General features: G+C 40.7%; 2 protein-coding genes across 2 annotated transcripts in view; one reads left to right on the forward strand and one right to left on the reverse strand.

Annotated features, from left to right (window-relative positions):
- Positions 1-15,429, forward strand: part of LOC107583302 (histone acetyltransferase p300-like) — a 39,782-nt gene extending 24,353 nt beyond the window's left edge. The window contains exons 17-29 of the mRNA XM_016269480.1: positions 1,658-2,091; positions 5,411-5,499; positions 7,527-7,640; positions 7,765-7,845; positions 7,972-8,049; positions 8,493-8,560; positions 8,823-8,973; positions 10,271-10,417; positions 10,553-10,832; positions 10,970-11,137; positions 11,409-11,570; positions 11,659-11,940; positions 12,080-15,429. Of these exons, the coding sequence (XP_016124966.1) occupies positions 1,658-2,091; positions 5,411-5,499; positions 7,527-7,640; positions 7,765-7,845; positions 7,972-8,049; positions 8,493-8,560; positions 8,823-8,973; positions 10,271-10,417; positions 10,553-10,832; positions 10,970-11,137; positions 11,409-11,570; positions 11,659-11,940; positions 12,080-15,187 (5,162 nt within the window). The 3' untranslated portion in view covers positions 15,188-15,429. The remainder of the gene's footprint in view (positions 1-1,657; positions 2,092-5,410; positions 5,500-7,526; positions 7,641-7,764; positions 7,846-7,971; positions 8,050-8,492; positions 8,561-8,822; positions 8,974-10,270; positions 10,418-10,552; positions 10,833-10,969; positions 11,138-11,408; positions 11,571-11,658; positions 11,941-12,079) is intronic.
- A 771-nt stretch (positions 15,430-16,200) lies between these two features.
- On the reverse strand, positions 16,201-21,297 carry LOC107583303 (chromo domain-containing protein cec-1-like). The gene is made up of 6 exons (XM_016269481.1): positions 21,003-21,297; positions 19,759-19,802; positions 18,832-18,897; positions 18,647-18,713; positions 17,846-18,176; positions 16,201-16,805 (listed from the first exon to the last, which is right to left on the reverse strand). The coding sequence occupies exons 1-6, from the start codon at positions 21,075-21,077 to the stop codon at positions 16,201-16,203; spliced, it is 1,188 nt and encodes a 395-aa protein (XP_016124967.1). The 5' UTR covers positions 21,078-21,297.
- Between the last annotated feature and the right edge of the window lie 4,122 nt (positions 21,298-25,419).

Raw genomic sequence — 25,419 nt, forward strand, 5'->3', positions numbered from 1 at the left:
CATGTAGCTGTATGTGAACATAAACTATCTGCAAAGTTGTGAAACCGACAGTGCACGATAAATAAAGTTATTGTCTATCAAAAAAAAAAGTCGTCTCGCAATCGCCTAAACGAATCTTCAGGAATTCGAATCTTATTCTGTTACAACTCTACCTCTCGAAGTAACACATTTACATAAGGTTTGCCACGTTTTACGTCGCCAACTTGCCCGCCCACAAACACAGTAAAATTTTCCGTGTGGTTAACATCATGTCGAGAAGACGCTGTATCCTACGCTGTGAGAGTAAATTTGTTTTATCACATCTTATAATTACCACAAACTTAACACTTGACGCTTAACACTGAGAAAAGTCCTGCTCCAGTCGTGTTTGCAAATCAGTCTCTTGTCGATCAGCCAGTTCAACCATTTCTTCATCAGACTCCGGCTCGAATTGGTAAGGTACAATCGATACCATCTTTTCTATGTATTGACAAGTCTCCAGGGCTGTCATTCAATCATGGCAATGGACGTTTTGTTTCCGACACACGCTCTACGTGGTAGACCAATCCAGAGCCAATCTCTCTACAATCTTCTCTATCTATTTTTTGAGAAAACTAACGTGTTTTTTTACCTTGCATGCATGTAAACCTGTTTTAGGAGACTCATAAAACAATATTAGCAACCTTAAAAATGGCATAATAGGTGCACTTTAAATACAGTTTCCAAGCTATAAATAATGACAGAGCATAATAATAAATTAGTCATAATGGTTAAAAAGTGAATATTATGAAGAAATGCCGAAATAAAAAGAAAAACAATAAATTATATTTTGCATAATGCTTATTTTTAGGACTTTTTTTTTTTTGCATTGCAGCATCATTGTGACAATTGAGCACATTTAATATCTTCATAATTTTAAAATTTATATTAAGAATATTGATGATGATGATGATGATAAAAAATATAATACTCATTATCATTATGGTAACACTTTATATATATATATATATATATATGTATATATGTACATTAACTAACAATGAGCAATACATTTGTTACAGTATTTATTAATCTTTGTTAATGTTAATCAATAAAAATACAACTGTTCATTGTTAGTCAATGTTAGCTCAGCTCTATTAGATGGATATTATTACTCTATTAGATATATAATAGATAAAATGTTTAATTTTAATAATGTATTTGGAAATGTTGGAATCAACATTAAGATCAATAAAGTTTTTTTTTATTGTTAGTTTAACCAATGTGGTTAACTAATGTTAACAAATGAATCCTTTGTAAAGTGTTATTATTTAAAATCATAAATTCATTACTGCAAATTCTTTCAAACATACACTTACTATTGTATTTTTTGTAATATTTCATTAGGATTTTGGGGAGGGGGGTGTCAATTGTCATTAATGAAGTTTAATTGTCATGAATTTAAAGCAAACAATGCAAAACCTTAAAGGTCTTAAAAATTAGCTCAAAATGCAAAATATAATTTTCTTGGCATTTCTTGACATTTTGTAATGTGATTCAGCCTACTATCTTACCATATTATGTTCATATACCTTTGCCCACCCCAGTTCGTCAGTAGATGTCTGTCGTCATTGCTGCTGGCCCAGAGATTTGTGTGTATGGGAGAACAGGAGAGAAATAGGGTACAGAATTGAGTGAGGCAGTGGGAGTCTGTTACGTTTTTCTCTGTTTGTGCACGTGAACCTCTTCTACAGCGCTCAACATTGTCCCCCTGCACCCTCTTCTCTCCCCCTGACTCTCAACCCACCGGGCCGCCGTCCCTCGCTCTGTCCGACTGCAACTCCCTTTCACCTGCTGATGAACTTCATCTGCGATCTGGACTCCGTTCTCCAGGACTACTTTGATATAGTGAAAAACCCCATGGACTTGTCCACTATCAAGCGTAAGCTGGACACGGGTCAGTACCAGGAGCCCTGGCAGTACGTGGACGACGTGTGGCTGATGTTCAATAACGCCTGGCTGTATAACAGGAAGACATCACGGGTGTATAAATACTGCTCCAAACTGGCTGAGGTGTTTGAACAGGAAATAGACCCCATCATGCAGGAGTTGGGCTACTGCTGTGGAAGGAAGGTGAGCCGTGTGTGTTTGTTGGTTTTGTTTTCTTTACTACTTAGATTTATAAAAGGAATGCAGCTCAACCCATCAGATTTCACTGGTTTTAAAGTAACCAAAATATACTACTATACTACTACACAACTTATTTAATAATATTTAACTATCTATATTATAACAATAATTTCAGCAAACAATATAGTGAGTGCCTTAAAAGTATGTTTAGATACATATTATTAAGACAGAATTATAATTACTACCGTATAATACTTATTTAACAATATAAGTATTATTATTATTATTATAACAATTTCAACAAACAGTATAGTTAGTACACTAAATGTATGTTAAATACTACTTAAGAATAATTTTAATGTACTACCATATAATGGCAAACTAATTTAACTATATATATATATATATATATATATATATATACATGCGCTGTCTGAAACGCATCTATATGCTTGTGTGCGCTTTGATTGTGTGCGAGAACAGCGCATGAGTAACGAATTGAGCTCTCTTTCGTTGTTTCTTCTTGCGGTTTAAAATTGCTTGTATGTGTAAATTGGCAAATTAATCTGCGAATCAAGTGTGTGCCGAACGGTAGGGTCTCATCCATACGTATTACGGATCAATTGCGGTTCGTTTAACTCCTAATATGTGACAAATCGGAGCAATCTTTCATTTACTTATTTAACATGAAATTGCTACTCCATATCAATTGCATACAAAGAAAATACTGAATAATTAGAACAATCATTAACATAAATAACAGAGTGTCATATCTATACACATTTTTTCCAGAATGTTCTTGCGACCCGGTAGTGGGTCGCGACCTGGTGGTTGGGGACCTCTGCCTTAAATGTGTTAAATACTCCTACTTCTTAAGATGAATTATAATTAGTGCGGGGCAACGATTAAATTTTTTTTTTAAATCGCGATTAATCGCATGATTTTTCTGCGATTAATCGCATTATGCACAAAATTCAATAATGAAATCAAAAGTAGTGTATTACGCACTTTTTTTTCATTTAAAAGTACTGCTATATGAACAGAAGTGCAATAACATTTGATTTGCAAACACTTTAAACAAATAAGGTGCTTTTTATACAGCAGTATTCAGCCGTTAAAATATTTATTGTAAATCTCAACTTAAACATTAATGTAATCAAATTAAATTTAAAACCAAAGCTATTTGCCACTGCCAGGGCATTCGTTTTTATAGAAAATATTTGACAGTTTGTTACAGAAAAGCAAGGTATGCTCAGAGTCCAGAGCCTCGATCATAACATTATAACAGGCTCCTTCCGAGTAGAGACCTGCACTATCGTGGGACCCAACGCAGCGCGAGACAGCACTTGATGGGCGAGTGCGGGTGCGGGCGAGTGTATATACTCGTGTGTGTGTGTGTGTGTGCGCGAACAGCGCATGAGTAACGAATTGAGCTCTCTTTCGTTGTTTCTTCTTGCGGTTTAAAATTGCTTGTATGTGTAAATTGGCAAATTAATCTGCGAATCAAGTGCGTGCCGAACGGTAGGGTCTCATCCATACGTATTACGGATCAATTGCGGTTCGTTTAACTCCTAATATGTGACAAATCGGAGCAATCTTTCATTTACTTATTTAACATGAAATTGCTACTCCATATCAATTGCATACAAAGAAAATACTGAATAATTAGAACAATCATTAACATAAATAACAGAGTGTCATATCTATACACATTTTTTCCAGAATGTTCTTGCGACCCGGTAGTGGGTCGCGACCTGGTGGTTGGGGACCTCTGCCTTAAATGTGTTAAATACTCCTACTTCTTAAGATGAATTATAATTAGTGCGGGGCAACGATTAAATTTTTTTTTTAAATCGCGATTAATCGCATGATTTTTCTGCGATTAATCGCATTATGCACAAAATTCAATAATGAAATCAAAAGTAGTGTATTACGCACTAAATCGCGATTAATCGCATGATTTTTCTGCGATTTAATCGCATTATGCACAAAATTCAATAATGAAATCAAAAGTAGTGTATTACGCACTTTTTTTTCATTTAAAAGTACTGCTATATGAACAGAAGTGCAATAACATTTGATTTGCAAACACTTTAAACAAATAAGGTGCTTTTTATACAGCAGTATTCAGCCGTTAAAATATTTATTGTAAATCTCAACTTAAACATTAATGTAATCAAATTAAATTTAAAACCAAAGCTATTTGCCACTGCCAGGGCATTCGTTTTTATAGAAAATATTTGACAGTTTGTTACAGAAAAGCAAGGTATGCTCAGAGTCCAGAGCCTCGATCATAACATTATAACAGGCTCCTTCCGAGTAGAGACCTGCACTATCGTGGGACCCAACGCAGCGCGAGACAGCACTTGATGGGCGAGTGCGGGTGCGGGCGAGTGTATATACTCGTGTGTGTGTGTGTGTGTGTGTGTGCGTGTGCGGGATGGGGGAGAATAAGGGTGTACTCGCACTAGGCATATCGTGGGACCCAACGCAGCGCGAGACAGCACTTGATGGGCGAGTGCGGGTGCGGGCGAGTGTATATACTCGTGTGTGTGTGTGTGTGTGTGTGTGCGTGTGCGGGATGGGGGAGAATAAGGGTGTACTCGCACTAGGCAATCTTAACCGAGCCCAAGCGTGTTTGACCCCCAAAGCCTGGTTCGTTTGACTAGTGTGATCGCTCCGTTCCACGCTCGGGCTCGGTTCAATTAGGGCCAGAGGTGGCCCAGAGCGCGGTTCAGTTGGGCTCGGGCGCGGTATGCATGTAGTGTGAGTAACGCGTTACCTTGCCCAGCTCTAATTATAATGTACTACCTTATAATACCAAACTTATTTAACAATAGAACTGTTAATAAAAAGAATAATTCCAGCAAGTATGTTAAATGTTTTGTTAAATATGTATTAAAATACTACCAAACGTATTAGTATTAAATATTAATATACAACATTTATTATTAATACTGTTTTATTATTATTACAACAACAACAATCCTTTCAGGAAGCAATACAAGTTAATACTTGTCTTAAATGTATGCTAAATATGTATTATTATAACTACTACTATTACTTGTTGTTGTTGTTGTAGTTTTTTTAGATTATTTTTATTAAACAATAAGAAATGTCATCTGCCATATTACTGATTTCATGTATAAAAGCAGTAAAACACTTATTACAGTGTTTTTACCACAGTTAAGTTGTAGTGTTTGGCACATTATGAAGTAGATTGTGGTTTCTTGCTAAACCTAATGGGATATTGCTACCCCACTCTCCTCTTCCTCTCTTTCTCTCTCTTTTAATCCCTCTATACCTATTTTTCTTCTTTCAGTTGGAGTTTTCTCCTCAAACTCTGTGCTGCTATGGCAAACAGCTGTGTACCATCCCTCGAGACGCTGCGTACTTCAGTTACCAGAACAGGTCAGTATTATACACACTGTATCCACTCTACACAGTCACTCGCACCCATAGCTTAATACTGTGCAGTACAGCCATTAAAATACAGAGTTATCAGTCGTATAAGAGTAAGAATAACCACTTGAAAGTTCAAAGAGACTTAAATTGAGTCTATATTATGCATACAAACAGAAGCAAGCTATTATATTCATACGAATAGTTATATCATAGTGAATGTGGCCTGATGGGTAATTGCCTGACCCCATCAGGCATGTCGTCACACTATGGTAGATCATTTGTATTTCAGCCTAAAATCAGTTTCATGTTGCCTGGCAGCATTAAAAGCTCTGCTGTGAAGCGGGCCCAGTGCTAGAATGAAGTATTATGAAAGCTGTTTGTTTTCTGAACACTTTAATAGACACTAGACTGCTCCACTACGTCTGCCACATTCAGATTTAGTTTACATTGTGTATTTGTATGTAAAAAGATTGAGGTGAGTATTTTTAAGAGTTCTGTTTTCATGTTCTATGTAAAAATGTAAATGCTGTTCTGCTGTGAGCACATATTTCCCACATCAGGGTGTTGTTGAATTTCAGGCCTGTTGATTTGACTTTCGGTGGCAAAATAGACCACATTTCACATCTCTGCTCTTTTTCTGATTTTAAATGGCCATTTTAAAGAGGGTCTGCATTTTTGACTCCAGTTGTGTTTTGACGTTTTGTTGGTGCACTTACAATTAACAGGTGTGTTGGCAAGTATTTGTGTTGATTACCTCAGTTGGTAGCTGCAAGCACAAAATAACAAAGTGCTAATAAGGAAGCAAAACGATCTTATTAACGAGTGCTCTTCCTCTAATGCCTTAGTGAAAATCATTGCCAGTTTTCTGAGTTACATCATCCTAGATCCTAACAGCAAAACTCTTATTCGCATAGGGTGGCAAAGACTTTCACCAGAATCAGAGGTTTCGGCGTGGGTTGTGCAAAGCTTAAGTTTTTGTATAACTTTGGCAACCTTAGACTTAAGCTGAACCTTACTTTCGTTATATAAAAAGGCTACAGAAAACATGTCAAGTCACAATATAACAACACTTGTTATAATAATAATATTAGTATTAACGTGTATTAAAAAAAAAAAGATTGACAACACATGGTAATAAAATATAAGCCCATGTGAAAACAGCCATATATAATGTATGTTATATATTGTTGTTGTTTTATTTTTTTTATTATGTTGTGATGCCTTTAAGCTGCATTTAAATAAAGAATTTTGTAAAATGATAATGTCAGATATCAGTGGTCCTTCATTTGCTTTATGCAAGGAACATTATTTTTGGGGTAAAATATGACCTGGATATGTTTTATGAGATTCACCCAAAGTGTACTGACTAAAAGTACAGTATTTCAAAATCGACTAAGACTTCATTCATGCTGCCAACTACAGGGCGTACTAACTGTTTATCTGTCACACGTTGTTTTAGTAGCGAATCTTGGGACCCTCTTTAAAATGTCCTGAAAGGATGATGGGTCTCTGTTGCTCCTGTTCTCATTCTTCTCTTCAGTTCGTTCACTCAGTCCATTGTTGTCCCTCGCTCCTCTGGGCGTCACGGTTGTTTTAGAGCTCAGCGGACGCGAGGGAGACCGTATGCGCTTTTGCCTCGGCTTCCTGCTCTCTCTTTTGGTTTAATTTTCTTCTTCTACATCTGACCCACCCCTCCACCTGTTCAACACATAGCTCTTTGTCCCTCATAACGGTTTTGTTTCTCACTTTTTTTAAAATATTCATTCTGCCCTCCCCCCCTCCCTTTCTCTCCCTCCTTTTTTAACGCTTGTGATGTCTGCATTGGCCTGCTTTGATGTGACCAATCATCCGCTCCGAAATTTACACGCAATCAATCAATCTGCCCACACAAAAAACCTGCTTCATGATTGGCTACTCCCGGCGATGAACCTGCCTTCTCCTGTGTGCCTGTCTCCTGGCCTGCCCTGCCCTGATTGGTGGCTGCTTCCACGTGCCCTCACTGTGATTGGCTGTGCTCTTGGCGAACGGTCTAGTTCACCCAAATATGGGCTTCTTGCTGACAGGTACCACTTCTGTGAGAAATGTTTCAACGAAATCCAGGGGGAGAATGTATCCCTGGGGGACGATCCAACCCAGCCTCAAACGTGAGTAACCGTATAAATGTTTGTGTTTTGATCTTCTCCTTCATTGTTATTGTCGTGATGCTATTCCTCCGGAGAGCGTTCGTTCAGTGATTCTCATGACCCACTCGATTGGGCGGCTTCCTCTTCTCTGTCTCTCGTTTTCTCTCCTCAGGTCCATCAATAAAGATCAGTTTCAAAGGAAAAAGAATGACACCCTCGACCCTGAACTGTATGTTTCACATTTAACTTTTCTCCCTCCAAATGTGTCATCTCGGTTCGTTTGTTCTGAAGTTTTAATCAAGGTGCTGATTTGTTGTCATCGTCTGACCTTTTGTTTTCTGTTCTTTCTCCTCAGACTGTTGGAATGTGGTGATTGTGGTCGAAAAATGCATCAGATATGCGCTCTGCACAATGAGACAATATGGCCGTCGGGGTGAGCTACTTTTATTTGAGCACACTTTTGTGACACATTCTACTGCAAAATAGGGCTTAAAAAATGGAGCGTCAATGAATGTAAGGTTTTTCCTGTTAAATACAATCCCGATTCATGCATTTAAAGCAATAAAATGAACAAAACATTGTATTAATGTTATTTATAGTTCTTGATAAATATATTTCCCCTTTATATATATATATATATATATATATATATATATATTAGCGCTAAAACAAGATATTCTTCCATTCCATGTTTTTCAGAGCTTTGTGGCAATTGTAAATATGGAAGATGTAGGACAACTTAATGCTCTTTGTTACTACTACTTTTTGATTATTACTATTCCGTATTGTATCTATAAATGCAAAGTTAACCACATATCCAGAGATGTGATGCTCTGTTTCCAAATATCCTGCTCTGTATTTCTTCCTTTCGTTCAGGTTTGTTTGTGACGGCTGTCTGAAAAAGGCCAGTGCAACAAGGAAGGAGAATAAATACACTGCAAAGAGTACGTGGTTAAGAGCTTTAAAATCGGGGGGGGGGGGGGGGGGTAGAATCTCTTTTGTTGAATTTTTTTGTGCATAGAATTCCATGCTTGACTGATGAGAAACAAGTATTTCTGAGAGCCGTGTAATAAATTTTTTTTATGTCAGATCTTGAGTGAATATGGTGTGTTGCACTGTTTTATGTTAATGAATTGTCATAATGTATTGTAAACTGCTATGGTTGCATTATTTTAAACTCCCTGCATTTCTTTCTCCTTATTCCAGGACTTCCTCAGACAAAGCTTGGTAACTTCCTGGAGACACGAGTGAACGAGTACCTGAAGCGCCAGAGTCATCCAGAAACTGGTGATGTCACCATCCGTGTGGTTCATGTCTCTGATAAAGTGGTGGAGGTCAAACCTGGCATGAAGTCCAGGTGAGAGACAGAGCAGAATATTCAAGAAGGGTCTGGCTGCAGCCTCGCACTTGCACTCTCAAACTTGCACTCTTGACACTTGCGCTTCCGCTAGCGATGTCACTTGCAGGCTTTATTTTTTATTTTGTTCTATTTTTTATTACTTTTTGTAGCCAAAAAAGGCCAAACTCAATATGCTCCTCTACATTATTAATATACATAACTAATATACAGGCAAGCAGGTGAGCCCAGAATAAATGCAACACACACAGTTTCGTGTTAAGCGTTTTTCCATATAGAATAAACTGTCAACAGCTCTTTTATATCATTGTCTTTGTCCATTAAGCTACATTACGTGTTTTATTGATGATAATTTTCTATAGGAGGAAAATGTTTAACGTGCAATTTAACGCATTGCGTTCTGGGCTCGTCTGCTTGCCTGTATGGAGTTGATCCTTTTAAAATCACATAATGCATTTCATAATGCACGTTCATATTTGCTGTTCTGTATATACTTTGAGTCAACAACAAGACATATAGGCTACTGTATTGTCTTTATCATAGTCTGTTATTATGCCACATTAAGCGTTTTGCTGTATGGGAGGACAAGTGAAAGTTTGCGCATTGTTCATAGCCATCTGCTTGCCTTGTAGTACATTAAATAACTATATATCGAATTTGATCTTTTAATTGAACTTAATGTATCTTAATACATTACGCCATGTTAAAGTGTTTGTTTTTCTACAGGAGGAAAACGCTTAACGAGAGACTTTGTGCATTGCGTTCATATTCTGCTGTTCTGTGGCGACGGATTTGTGGTCTTGTCTTTTTCTTGCAGGACCCTGTATGTTATAGTATAAAATTAGTTGTAATCGTTTAATCACCACAGCGTCTTGTCTCCATTGGCAACACGCACCATTTGTGTCGATTGCAAGTGACGTCGCAGGTATCGGAGAGTGCAAGTGACGATTGCAAGAGACATTGTAATTTAGTTTCTTTTTTCTTGTCTTCACCACCTGGCTACTGTTGTAAAATGTTGAGAGATTCAAACAAAAAGTAATCAATAAATAGAACAAAATAAAAAAATAAAAGACTGCAAGTGACGTCGCTAGCGGAAGCGCAAGTGTCAGAGTGCAAGTGCAAGTGCAAGGCTGCAGCTAGACCCTCTTGGAATATTCTGAAATGTTGTTCATTTTAAGGTTTGATTCTGAAACTGTACAAATAATAAAAAAATTCCTTTAAAAAAAAAAAAAAAGAAGAAAAAGAGATTTTTAATGGATACCATGAAAAGAGCTAAAGAATTTACTGTTTTTTACAGGTTTGTTGATAGCGGAGAAATGTCAGAGTCATTCCCGTACAGGACAAAAGCTCTGTTTGCATTTGAAGATATTGATGGGACAGATGTCTGCTTCTTTGGAATGCATGTGCAAGAATACGGCTCCGACTGCCCTCCACCCAATCAAAGGTTAAAAATAACAAAGACAGACAGTCACACATCTCCAGGCACACACAGAATTTCCCTCATGTGGATAACATTACAAGAGGGTCTGAGAAACACAAGTAACTTAGCAATATCCTCTGTCTCTCTATCTCCATGCAGACGTGTGTACATCTCCTACCTTGACAGTGTGCACTTTTTCCAACCCCGTCACCTGAGAACCGGAGTCTATCATGAGATCCTGATTGGATACTTGGAGTATGTTAAAAAAATGGGGTTTGTCACTGGCCACATATGGGCTTGTCCTCCAAGTGAAGGTGACGACTACATCTTCCACTGCCATCCATCGGATCAGAAGATTCCCAAACCTAAACGCCTACAAGAATGGTACAAGAAGATGCTTGACAAAGCAGTAGCTGAGAGAATTATACACGACTACAAGGTACTGTGACAGCTGTACTTCGGCTGACAATAATCAGCATACTGCACTATAGTCTTTTCCCTTGTTTGGCTTGTTGACCGCAATGTGTTATCTATTTGAAATACTTCGCTAACTATTGCATGTTTCTCCTCACCCAGGACATTTTTAAGCAGGCAACAGAGGATCGTCTGACCAGTGCGAAGGAGCTCCCATATTTTGAGGGTGATTTCTGGCCTAATGTGTTGGAGGAGAGCATTAAAGAGCTGGAACAGGAGGAGGAAGAACGGAAGAGAGAGGAAAACAACACCTCTAGTGAGAGCATTGACGTGAGTGATTGACTCAGATTTGTAACCATTTTGTACTGGAGGAAAAACATACTCAAGTGCCAAAGGAAAACATTTGTTGTGTAAGCTAAGTAACTTTAAAAAGTGCTTCTAGAAAAACTGAACACATCCTTTGTGCTTTTAGACAGCTACTGTGCTTTCTTGTTTCTGACTTGATGGTAAAATTAATTCTAGTGCAGCTGCTTTAATATGTACTCTTAAAACCTAATTATTATAACGTAATGCTTAAGAGCAATGTTTTTTGACTGTCTAGGCTACCAATGGTGACAGCAAGAATGCCAAAAAAAAGAACAGCAAGAAGACTAGCAAGAACAAGAGCAGCTTGAGCCGAGCCAATAAAAAGAAACCGGGCATGCCAAATGTCTCAAATGATCTATCCCAGAAACTCTATGCTACTATGGAGAAACACAAAGAGGTATGTAGCTCCCAAAAACATTTGAAGCATTTGTCATTTACACGTATGGACTGAACTCACAAATGTCAACACTCTGCTTAATTTCAAGGTTTTCTTTGTCATCCGTCTCATTGCTGGCCCTTCTGTCAATTCCCTTCCACCCATTTTGGACTATGACCCCCTGATGGCCTGCGATCTGATGGATGGACGAGATGCTTTCCTAACGCTTGCACGAGACAAGCACCTTGAATTCAGCTCGCTGAGGCGGGCCAAATGGAGCTCCATGTGTATGTTAGTAGAACTGCACAATCAGAGCCAGGACCGCTTTGTCTACACGTGCAATGAATGCAAGCACCACGTTGAGACACGCTTTCACTGCACTGTTTGTGAGGTAAGAAATGCCATGTGGGATGTATGATACTTGGCATGTCTTTGAAGAGGGTTTCTAAAAATGCTGTATTGTGGTGCATGTTTTTTTAGATAAAACGCTAAGCAACTTTTGAAACGCCCCCTTCTCTCTTTTTTTGTAGGATTATGATCTCTGCATCACTTGCTACAACATTAAGGGCCATGAGCACAAGATGGATAAACTTGGACTGGGTCTTGATGACGAGAGCAACAACCAAGCTGCAGCCGCCACACAGAACCCTGGTGACTCGCGTCGTCTAAGCATCCAACGCTGCATCCAGTCACTGGTGCATGCATGCCAGTGTCGCAATGCTAATTGCTCTTTGCCATCTTGCCAGAAGATGAAGAGAGTAGTGCAACATACCAAGGGCTGCAAACGCAAGACCAATGGTGGCTGTCCCATCTGCAAGCAACTCATTGCACTATGTTGCTATCATGCTAAGCACTGCCAGGAAAACAAGTGTCCTGTGCCCTTCTGTCTCAACATCAAGCACAAGCTTCGTCAGCAGCAGCTGCAACACAGGCTTCAACAAGCGCAAATGCTGCGTAGACGTATGGCCACCATGCAACGAGCAGGGCAGCCACCACCATGTGGTGGTGGGCCTCCTGGAGGTCTTCCATCCCCCGGCAATAATGGAGCCACAGGTCCTAGCACACCTACTTCGGTCGGTACGCAACCTGCAACCCCTCAGACGCCCACACAGCTGACACCCAACCATACGTCTCTGCCCCAGCCTGGTGTGGGTGGAGTCCCACCTGGAGCTCCCCAGCAGCCGCCTCAGCATCCCGTCCACCACCAGTTTCAGCAGATGCCAGGTGCAGGCGGAATGATGACCTCACCGCAGCAACAAATGGTTCCTCAACAACCTGTGGGACAACTCTCGCATCCACACAATCAATATGGTCCCCATTCCACAGGCCCTTCCCCAAATCCACAGTCGCAGGGTAAGCCAAGCCTTGGTCCTGCAACTCCTCCTCAACTCCCCAGCAATCCAGGCACAGCACCTATGTCCCAGCAACAGCAACTTTCAGGTCCTCCACCTGCAGCTGTGGAGATAGCCATGAAGATCCAGCAAGTGGCAGATGCACAGCGAAAGATGGCACAGGTTCAGATGCTACAAAGGCAGGCTGCGCAAGCTGGCATGATGCCGCAGCACCATCAGCAGCCACAGGGACAGATGGGAGTAGCCCACCCTGGGATTGGCATGGTAGGGCCACAAGGAATAGCCTCGCAGGCACAAGCATCAGCGAACAGAGTGCAGATGGAGCAGCAGCAAGGATCTCAGGGAATGATGGTCGGAGCTGGGCCCATGCAGCTGCAGCAGCAACCCCAACAGACAGTTGTGCAAGGCCAAATGCCACCCCAAATGCATCTACAGCAGCCGAGAATGAACCCACCACTTCAGCTTCAGCAGCAACAGTGGCCGGGGAAGGGTATGCCAACCCAGCAGAGACCTGCCATGATGGCTCAACCGGGAATGGTCGCAATGCAGCCCCCTCCGCAGCAGCAGCAGCAGCAACCGCAACAACCACAACAGCAACAATCACAACAAATGCAACAACAGCAAGCACCCCAAATGCTGAATCGAAACGCCTTGATGAGTATGGTGCAGGCTAGTCTGCAGAGTGGCGTAGCAAGTGGGGCAGCAGCTGGCAATCTGCCTCAGGGAGCCCTGCAGGATCTTTTGCGGACCCTGCGATCTCCAAGCTCTCCTCTACAGCAGCAGCAAGTCCTCAATATTCTTCGGTCTAACCCACAACTAATGGCAGCATTTATCAAGCAGCGGGTTCACAAGTATAAAGTAGGTACTGGTGGCCCCGCTGTACCACAGGGTGGGCCAGGACCTATGGGAGGCCAGCCAGTGGGTGTCAGTACTGGGGTGTCCCAGCCTGGCATGCACCTTGGACAGGGTGTTAACATGCAGACTCAACTTCCTCAGCTCCAACAGCAGCAGCAAATGCAACAGCGGCCGCTATTGCAGCAGCAGCAGCAGCTGCAACATCAGCAGCTGCAACAGCAGCAGCAGCAAGTTGCTGCCTTGCAGCAGCAGCAAGCTGCTGCCTTGCAGCAGCAGCAAGCTGCTGCCTTGCAGCAGCAACAACAACAGCAAGGAATTCAGGGTCAGGGGGTTACAAACATGGCCAACATGAATCCACAGTTTAGAGATCTGGTCATGAGAAGGCAACAGCAACTACAGTTTCAGCAGCAACAACAACAACAACAACAACAGCAGCAGCAGCAAGTTGCTGCCTTGCAGCAGCAACAACAACAGCAAGGAATTCAGGGTCAGGGGGTTACAAACATGGCCAACATGAATCCACAGTTTAGAGATCTGGTCATGAGAAGGCAACAGCAACTACAGTTTCAGCAGCAACAACAACAACAACAACAACAACAACAGCAGCAGCAGCAGCAACAAATAAGTAATCACGCAGCATTTCAACAGCAGCAAGTTTACATGGGTCAGCAGGGTAACATGCAAGTCCCGCCAGGTGGTCAACCGCTACAAGGTGTGCAACCTGGCCAGCAGCAGAGTTTTCCAGGCAACCCTGCGCAACCGCAAGCTGCAGCTGCCTTGCAACAGAGGCTTGCACAGCAACACCAGCAACAGATGCAACAGCAGCAGAATGCGGCATCGCAAGGTCCCGATGTGGGGCACGGAGGAGGTCCACAGCCCACGCAAGGAGGCCCCAGTCTTCAGACATCACAGGCATTATTGCAACAGGCCTTGCATCAGTGTATCCTTCAACAGCAGCAACATCTCAGTGGCACCTCGCTGGCACAGCAGAACAACCCCATGAGCCCGCAGCAGCATCAGATGTCTCAATCGCCCCACTTGCAGGGCCAACAGCTCCCATCTACCCTCAGCAACCAGGTCTGTTCCCCCCAGCCCTCCCCGCGACCCCAGTCCCAGCCACCTCACTCAAGTCCATCCCCGCGCCTGCAACCACAGCCCTCACCCCACCACATCTCTCCTCAGACCCAAACGGGTTCTCCGCATCCTAGCCACCTTCAGCAGCATCACTCAGGCATGGCTCCACCTCCTCCACCTCCCCAACAGCCACAGCACAACTCTAAGGACCCAAGTGGATTTGGTGCAGATCAGAACGCCATGCTGTCTCAGCTCAGTGGCTTGGCAGGACTCCGCGGACCTGGAGCTAATGATATGCTGCCCCCTAGTGGCCAGGACCTTGCCATTAACAGGAATAACACTTTAGACATCATATAGCTATTATGGAATTCACAAAACCTCACCAGAGACAGTGTTAGATTTTTTTTTTATACTACAAGGATGAGTTTAGTGTTTTTCATCATAAATGCTTTGAAAATGGACCCGCCTAGAGAGATGGCAAATAAGTATCGGGGGTGTGTTTTTTTTTCTTTTTCCTTTGCCAGTTGTGTACAAAGAGAGGATTGTTTCTCAGCCTCAGAGAACAAACCACAAGTAATATTTTCAACGTCAGGTCCAGGGGAGTACTTTTCCTTTTTCAAGAGATATTTTTTAAGATTTTAAAAGTGGTATAAAATGAAAGCGCAAATGATTAAGGACTTTTTTTATGTATTGTTTCACCACGTACCAGTCTCTGTTATGTGTTTAACGGAGTCATATGGAACATTTCAAACCTTGTGATGCCTATATTATTATAATTATCGGAACATCATGCATATCTTCCTTGTAAATGTTGAGTTTTGCATTTTATTTATTCTAGCTTTTTCATTTGTTGTCATAATGGATTTTGTTCATGTGTGTTCCCAGAGACTGCTACAGTTCACATAGAATATATTTTTGTTAATACCTATTAAAATGGGGAGATATTCCTTTACTTCAGCTGGAGATTTAGGTTATTTAGTATAATATAAATTACAGTGTTGGGGGATCGGGTTTGGTGTGCGCTCCGCTGCCCAATGGATCTCATTTCATGCCATTTTGGAAATTCCATTGGACTTCACTTCTTTTGCAACAGGACAAGTTCTTAAGACGCACACACCCACCCTCAGAATGTTTGTGCACTCCTTATAAGACTTACTGGATAGTGGAGGTGTCTGTACTGGTTGGCTGAAAGTTTTGTGTATATATGTGTGTGTGTGTGTGTGTATTGGATGTGGTGCCAGAGTTGTTCTGCTCTCGCCAATATCATATTGAGCAGAGTTTCACATATGAACTGTATGGAGCAGTGAAACGATGGAGAAGGAGAGGCGAGCCACTGATTTGACCGTTTTCATCCTCCTTCAGTACCACTCCTACTTTTCCTCCACTTCCACAATTTTCTTTGCTCTGAACTTTGGGAGTTTTATTTGAATATTTTGTACTGTACAAAGGAAACACAAACTGGACTTAATACTTTTTTTTCCCTGAGTCACAATGACTTTCCCAGGATGCACTGCGGTGGTGGTGGGAGTATGCAACTGGTCAATTGGGACCTGTAGTGTTGTTGTGCATTCTGCTGTAACAACAGCATCCATCCCTTCCTTTTCTTTGGCCTCTGACCTGTCTAGCTCGCCCCTTTCACTTACCTTGTCCTGTCTACATTTAGCGCTTGAATGTACCTCGATAACCAAAGGTCTGTTCGGTACTTTGTCAAACACACCTTGCTCGGCTCCTGACTTGGTGCTGTTGTGTAGTGATTGGTCAGTGTCAGAGTCCTCATCCCCTGCAGTGTTTGTAACTGGCTCGTTCTCTTGTGTGTTGGTGATTGTACTGTTTACTGTTGCTCCTAAAACTGGACCTGTATCCTCTCTTGGCTTCTCGGCATGGTCAAAAATGGAAGAGCAGTTCTCAGTTTCCTTGATAGTGATTACAGCTTCATGTTCTGCCGAAGAGTTGTACCCCTCCGACATCTCTTGACCTGACGGAAAACGACAGAACGTTCAAGGAAATTGTTCAACTAAAACGGAAAGTTATTTAGTGACCTTAAATTCGTTCCAAACACATATGAACTACTTTGCTTCAAGATATGTCAAAAAACTTTTAGCCTCAATAATCTTCACTGACTTAAAACCTGCTGTGATGCATATTTAAAAGCAAGTTTGAATGTACTCGAAAGCAAAAGGACCTTCAAAAAGCTACAGCAGAAAGGAAGATTTTGGTGAATAACTATAAATATCACTTTGTTTCTACTGTGTAACTTCAAAAGAATTGGAATCGCATGAGTTGTATAGGCTACTTTGTGAATGTATTTTATAAAATGACAAGCAAATCGACCTGGGCTGCGTTTCCCAAACGCATCGTAAGCCCAAGTAGATTGTAGAAACCATTGGCACCAATGGTCTCCACAATCTACTTGGGCTTATGATGATTTTGGGAAACACAGCTCTGAAAATCTCACGTCACGTTTGGTTTTACATCAATGACGATCAATCGCAAAACGTAAGAACCAATGTTCAACATCTCTGACATCAAAAATGACAACTAAATGTATTAAAATGGCAAGTTTAAATGTACTTGAATGAGATTTGAGTGCTATAATTGAGGGTTAAATAGATTTTCAACTATTTAAATGAGTCATTCCTCACACAAAAGGTGAAATGGCTTCAGAAGTCTTTAGATTTTTGGCAAACTTCGTATGGGATGCATTTGTGTTTTTGGTCCAGTTTTTATGTTTGATAGTCATTCACTTTCATTGTATGAAAGAGTTACTAAAACAAAACTACTTATAGCGTTTTGCAGAGGACAAAGTATCATTGGAATGACATGCTACATTGTCATTTTTGGGAGAATTTTCACAGCTGAGTATTTCTCAGTCACATTAAACACGTGTTGGCCAGTTGTCACAGTGATTCAGAAATATCTGGCACGATTTTTCATAATGGCCCTCATGACCCCTGAATATGTTATTCGCAGAGTATCTTAGCAACAGTTGTCGCATTGATGCCACACAACACCTACCACTTGGAATGTCCTGGTGCACTTCTGTTGTGTTTTCTTCGTTTGTTCTCATCTTCTTCACCTTTTTCTTCTGCTCATCTTCCTCGTCTCCATCCCACTCTTTCTCTGAGTCTTTTGGAAGACGTGGATGTCTTCTTGGTTGTTGGAATGGTTTGATGCCATTCATGAGTTTGGACCTGCACTGGCTGTTCTTGCGTTTCTCTATGCGCTGGCAGCGCCGCCCATTCTGGTCTATTTCTGTCCCCATGGAGCGGGTGAGTGACAGGCGGATTCTCTGGGTGGGTTTACCTAGAACCTTGTGTTTACTTCGCAGGTCCATTGCGTAGAGGTTCTGTTGGAAAGTTGAGATTATGCAGTGTTTATCAGATGTCACATATACTGGCTAGGTTAGATTGCTCTTTCTGAAATACTGGAGTGTCTTCACAACTTCTGCGGTACATTATCTTGCCATCTAGATTGCTCCATTGATGCACTTACAGAGAACTGTTCTGAACCATGTCAGCAAGTCAAGTACAGTACCCTGTGGATGCTAAGTTCAGATCCTGGGACATTTTAGTCCATCAGATATCTTTTATTATGCGTATCAGATTGTTGGATATATGATCTATGAATCGATATAAAATCTTTGGCCTCGGTACTTATTGTTACAGAAGCTGCATACTCATAACACAACAGCTGGATGAGGCTTCAAATATTGTCTTAGGGAAAATAATGCAGAGTTTGTGCATTACAGTAAAGAAAATCATCATAATCAATTAAGTTTCATACTGGACATCAAAATAGTGAAGAGATAACTCATACCCGCAGAATAACTTGACGGGGTCTCAAGCCTTTCCTCTTATAAGCCAGAGCTCTTTCCTTCTCCTCTCTGTTAGAAAGAGAGAGATATGCAAAGGAATTGGGAGATGGAAAGGAAAGATCAACCCGTTGCCTCCAGCTTATTCATCTCCCCACCAGTAACCGAAGGTTCCCCGAGTGTGACTTACTTTTCTTCATAGGCGAGGACAAGACGAGGGTCCAATATGTTGTCCTCTGGTTCCCAGGTGCTGTACCTGACAGTCACACAGACAGTCCCAAACAGATCATTGGAGCAGCACATGGCTAAAAGAGTTTCAAGCTCAGATCATTTTTTGCCCCGGAATTCAAATTTACAATCTACAGTAATTTTCGGTTTATACATTTTCTTCAAATAGTTCAGAGCTACTTTTTGTTTGAAAACCAATAAGCTGAAAAAAAAAAACGTATTAATATTTTTAACAGAGCACCACATTGTCTTCTCTTTTGGTGAATTTGATTAAAACCTGTCAAGAATATACCTGGCTCATATTTCATCCCAAAATCAAAAGAAATAAGCATTGCAACATTTCCACAATATTTAAGTCTCATTTGTCTTAATTGGGAAAAAATCTAGATCTCATTACTGTAATAGTGAAAAACAATAATAATGTAAAGTATATATATATAATGACAGTATTTAATGTTATGCCAATTAATAAACAAACAATCAAACATTGTATTAAATAAATATATAAATAACAACAATGGGAATTGTTAGTAAAGTAATGTTGCATCGCACATCATCTTTATGTTCCTAAAATTAGGGCTCATTATCTTCATGCAGAATACAATTTGTTGTTTTTTTCTTTGATATCAATTAAATATGATCAGGACATGATCTTAACAAGTTTTGTGAGATTCAGCCATAAAATACATGACATGAGCGAAAATAATAATATGATGCTGTGTTTTCATCCAATATCTAATTTTCTCATGTTTAACCTAATCTTTTTGGGGGGGCTGGTGAAACGCGACCTTAACATGCTTTTGTGGGATTCACCCACATATTGTGTCCTTGTTGTAGGCCGTATTTTGTCTTTGATACAATTACTGTCCAATCTTACATGAGAACTTACTTAGGCGGCCATCCTTGCCACTTTAGCAGATACTCCACATTTCCCTGAAATGAGAAAGTGAAAGAAATAAAAGAAGTCACTTTCACTTTTATACGTGACATACGTCACCATTCAATCCTCAGCAAACCCACGATACAAGACATCCCACAGCTTTTGAAAAAGCAAGCCTGTCTCTTTAAGATGTCAGCGCTCAGTAGTGTTTTGACATCACAGATTATGCAGGAGGGAAGCGGCGCTGCGTTCGCGTGATGTCATAGAGAGTGAGCTCGCGAGTTCCATTACGAAACAAAACCCGGCGAGTTTCAGGAACATTCATGGGATGGAAATAGGTGGGGCCATGGAAACGCGTAAACAACTCGTTTTGTGCAACGTGTGGAGCTGGGTAGTGTTTTGACATCACAGATTATGCAGGAGGGAAGCGGCGCTGCGTTCGCGTGATGTCATAGAGAGTGAGCTCGCGAGTTCCATTACGAAACAAAACCCGGCGAGTTTCAGGAACATTCATATGGGATGGAAATAGGTGGGGCCATGGAAACGCGTAAACAACTCGTTTTGTGCAACGTGTGGAGCTGTGAAGGCCCCCCCCCCCATGCTCGAGCGCACGAAACGAAACCCGCGTGCACATGCAGCGTTAGTCATCATCAGCATCTCTAGCTATTAGTGTACATCTGGCTGTAAGTTTATACCACAGACAACATAATAAATAAATAACACAAACACCTACCAGATAGATACTTGCTCGTGGGTGCTCTATTAATAAACGACCTATTTTATTTATCGCTATTTAAACATCTTTAATCTTGTCTATGCTGCCGTTGGTCTTAACCATAGGTCTTAACTGGTCCGATTATTTTGACAACTGCGCGGATGTTACACGCATCATCCTTGACCCTGCGCGCGTACAAATAAACTGCGCGATGGTGACGACCCCCCCCCCAATCTCTAGCGCTCGCGATTCAAGCGCCAGACCTTAGACAAATTCACAAACTTCAGACAATAACATACAAGTCACCGCAGTGGTTTGCACACGAAGAGCCACGCAACGAAAAAAGTTCCGAAATGTTACGCAAGCTTAGGTATGATTCACCCGTGAGTCATTCCTGAACTGGCAACAGAAGAAAGCTGTGCGGACTTCGGAGGTAATAATCATTTCAAAACAGAAAGTAAACTGTGTGTGCAAAATATATTTCATCAAAGCAACTGACCGAAGTGCATTTTATATGCAGCACCAGCAACGTCCTTACCTTTCTTATTCTCTTCTTCGTTATTGACTCCACAGCAAACACTTGCTCTCCTATTGATGACAGCTCCATGTTCATGAGATCATCCAGTGCAGCAAACAGAGTTTCTTATCTGAAAACTCTTCAGGTGATGAAATGTCGCTTAACTATTCTGCGTAAACTCTTAAGAGTGTTTTTCTTTTAGGATTTAAAGCCGCCGGTACTCTTGGTGCACCCTCGGGTCCGCCGCTGTTCCAGCTCTCTCTGAGTTTTAAAATCTGCGACACATGCACGCACTGGCTTGGCTTGGCGCGTGCACGCGCTCGCGCTCACCCACTTCTCCGTCTATGGCAAGCCGTGTTTACATGTATTCTTTTAAAGAGTGTCTGTTATTGTTACATTTGTATTTACTAGTTAGTAGTGTAATGGTGGCTAGTCTCCTTTTTTAGTGTCACTAGTTAGTACATGTTAATTGGTTAACATTATATTTCTCTAGTTACCAGTAATATTGCAGTTGTTATTAGATGGATACTAGTTCTTCACTAGTTTTTATGTGTAGACTTGATGATTTATAGTTCAATAAAAAAATTACTACAGTAGTCAACATTTGAAGTGGATCAAAAAAGTTAATCAAAGTTGTCCTAAAACAAGAACACATTTTGGTTTTAGGATGAAAGGATGAACTTTGATGAAAGGTTTTGATCCAATGTTGACTAGTATAGATAGTAGCAACAACTGGTATACACACTAATAATTCTACTATTTGGCACTTACATTTTTTTTTACACTTAAAAATACTGAGTAATTTTTAAAGCAGTGAAATCAATTGTAATATACCGTAGGAACTGAGTAAATTTAAGTAAAAAAAATAAGTAGATCTAAGTAATTACATTTGGTATCATGACAAATAAAACTGAGTAGACCCATAAGTTAAGGTAAAGTAAGTTTTGGGGGAAAAAAAAGATAAATAAAAACATTTCTTTTAAGCTCAACATCAGACGTTTCCTCCATGCGAAAAGACTGATGCGAGACTAGTTTAGATGACTGACATTGTGTCCATTTAGCTTTGCATAAAATTATTTATATCACAATAACGATTTTATAGATTAAATAAAACATACACAAACATGTATTTCACCAAAGAAATGCACCAAATCGTCATCACTAAGAGCTGGTCTCTGAAGGGAATAAAAAGAGCAATTAAAGTTTTAATTGCATCCAACTTACTCAATTGTTTTGGTAAAGATGAACAATATCAATTTGAAATAAGTAATGATTGAGATTCCTGATATGGATCAGTATAATAAAACGACTTAGCCTACATTAGATATTAATTTAACTTGCAATCAAAAATAAGTAGAATAAATACTAGTTTGTTTTAAAGAAAGAATGTTAAAATGCAGGGCCGTCGCTGGTGGAGTGAAAGGTGGTGACGATTATAGGGGCCCACGGCGCCCCCCCCCCCGGCGATTTTAACCGACTGCCGGAGGCCTGCATAAAAAGACGGCCTGCGCGTCGTCACTAAAGCTTATCATTTGCACGTGTTTTAAGCCTTGCCAATTTAAACATTCAAAACAGTTTAAAGCATTCAAACACAAGACGCGGAAAAATTCAACTGAGTGTTCGTGTGCCGAGTTCGGTGCACACAGAGTCTCACAGTCTCATGGACAGCAACACCGAACCAAGCTCTTTTTCGCTTCCACCTGTGCCTGAACAAACATATACACCTCACCAGTTTAAACATACAAACACAAAAAGACATGAAAAGCTTAATTCAGCACCCGCACGCTGTTCTGTGCTCACGCAGAGAGCCGCGTCTCACAGTCCTTGAGCACTGAATTGAGTTTTGTCTGCTCTTGCTCTTGAAACGACACATGCATACAAAATTGTCACAATACCTGTCTTTGCGAGTATCCTCGAAAAAATGGTCGGTTATGTCTTAAGTGAAAGTAAACAGTTGAGAAAGAAATCGAATGTGTATCATTATATTGGATGTATTGTCTCTTAAAGTGACCGCGCCTAATTTACTAGCTGCATTCAGTGTCCTTAATGTTAATCCAAGAAATTAAATGGGAGAAAATAACTCATTGCTCTTTACTGAATTACTTTGTAGTTTTAACAAGAATTAATTTATATTTAATTTATACAGTGAAGACTACGCAATGCTACATTTGATTTTTCAGTTTCAGTACCTGGACACCTACAAACTTGAAAAAACTTAATTTGTATATTTGTTCCATTTATACAATTTCAAACAGGGCCCACGGGTACAACCTGCACCGGGGCCCTCAAACCCCAGCTACGGCACTGTTAAAATGGCTTGCCAAACTCCGTTCGTCCCTTTAGCTCTGCACCGAGCACGATTCGCCACGAGAGTTCGCGCGCGCTGAGGAAGGAGCGCGACTGTTTTTGCCAAGAAATGGAAATGAAAGACGGGAAAAGGTGGTCTCTCTCTGAGCGATAAAGACGTATTAGAGCGATGAGTCACTTTTGAGATACACGAGAATATCGGGTCATTGCTGAGTAGTATGATGTAAAGCCCTGTATATAGTAACGTGATCTACACATGCACATACACCTAGAACATAATGAGAGTACTTAAATAGTGTTTTCCGAGAAATGCGCCCAATAACACTCATAATTAGTCCTTCCCGGAATATGCGCCAACAGAATTCCACAGAAAGTTCCGCAGATTTCCAGGGAATTCCAGCGCCCCTCATTTACCGTTCTACCGCTTGCGTGCTGCTGTGATCCGTGTTTTGGTTTATTCGATGTACTTACCAAATTAAAATCATATCGACATAATTCCGCTGATTTTCACCCACAATCAACGCAGATAATGTGAGAAGGTGCAATTAATGCACAAAGACCGTGAAAGGAGCACTGAAATCAGTAAGCTATTACTGACAATGAGTATATGCAGGCATGGCAAGCAGATATAACGCAATGCCTAAAGTTAAGCGTTTCCCTTAAAAATCATTATTAAGAAAACGCTTAACGTGGCTTAAAGTATTAAGATAAGTGAAACCCAAATTCAGTATAGGCTACTTAGTTGACGATAGGTATGCTACAGCATGCAGGCAAACAGATGAACCCAGAATATAAAGGCGCTTATGGTCCTTCAACGTTAAGCCTTTTCATTATAATGGTTTTGTTTTAATGTGGGAAACGGTTAACGTTATCTTTTTTGTGTTGCGTTCATATTCGGGGTTCACCTTCTTGCCTGTATATAGTGTGAATTATCAATCAAAAAAGGTTGTGTAGCCTACCGAATTTTGTCCTCCGATATCATTGTCTTTAATTATAGGCTACACTATAGCCTAAATCACGTTGACGTTACGCTTTTAGAATGTTTCGCGCAAAACCACGAAGATCAATAATTATATGAACAAATTTACCGTAAGTTTCCCACAAAGGATTTTACTATCGGATTGTTCAACCTTATGAAATGTAAAGATACTCAGTAAGACGCATCTAGCCTATCTCCTAGAAACCCAACTAACAGGGAACGTTCTCAGAACGTTTTGGGAAGGTTCCTCTCAAACTTCTGAATAAACATTCTTTCAGTAACGTTAACAGAACGTTTATTCAAAGTTGTTCTTTAATAATGTTCTCAAAATGTTAGCACAAAAAAAGAAGAAGATATATATATATAGCCTACATCGTCCACGGAACGTTTTTTCTGAAACATTTTAGCTGCATGTTCGTTTAACATTTTTCAAATGTTACCTATTTAAGAATGTGTAGAATGTGTTCCCATAATGTTTGCAAAATGATAAAATGGAATGTTCCCTTAACTTTCGCATTAAAAAAAAGAAAGTTTTTAAAGGGGTCATATGATGCGATTTCAATGTTTCCTTTCTCTTTGGAGTGTTACAAGCTCTTGGTGCATAAAGAAGATCTGTAAAGTTGCAAAGACTAAAGTCTCACATCCAAAGAGATATTCTTTATAAAAGTTAAGAGTCAGCCACGTCTACCTAAAACGGCTCGTTCTAACACACCCCCACATGTCTACGTCACGATGTGGGAAGATTTGCATAATGCCGACCAAATGTTCACGCAAAGAAAGAAGGCATAACTTTTATTCTCGCTGTAGTATTGTTGTTGCCGCCGCCGCTGCCATGTCGTGAAGGCGCTGTGTGTTTCGTTGTGAAAGCGTAACTACTTTGTTTGGTCTTCCAAAAGAGGACGATATCTGCTTCGTCATGCCTGGAGCTGATCCGTGCTGGTCGATGAGGGAATACATCAACTTCGCGCTGCTGATCGCTGGATCGGCTTTCACCGTGGACGAAGCGGAGTCCAGCCCGGGGTCGTCACATGTGGTTGCCGCAGGCATCACAATATGGTGAGGGACGTAACATTTCCGTCACACGCTTGAGGAATTCGGCCAATCACAACGCACTGGATAGCTGGCCAATCACAGCACACCTCTCTTTTCAGA

Source organism: Sinocyclocheilus grahami, unplaced genomic scaffold, assembly GCF_001515645.1.
Source record: "Sinocyclocheilus grahami isolate Dianchi unplaced genomic scaffold, SAMN03320097.WGS_v1.1 scaffold52.1, whole genome shotgun sequence".
NCBI classification, from domain to species: domain Eukaryota; kingdom Metazoa; phylum Chordata; class Actinopteri; order Cypriniformes; family Cyprinidae; genus Sinocyclocheilus; species Sinocyclocheilus grahami.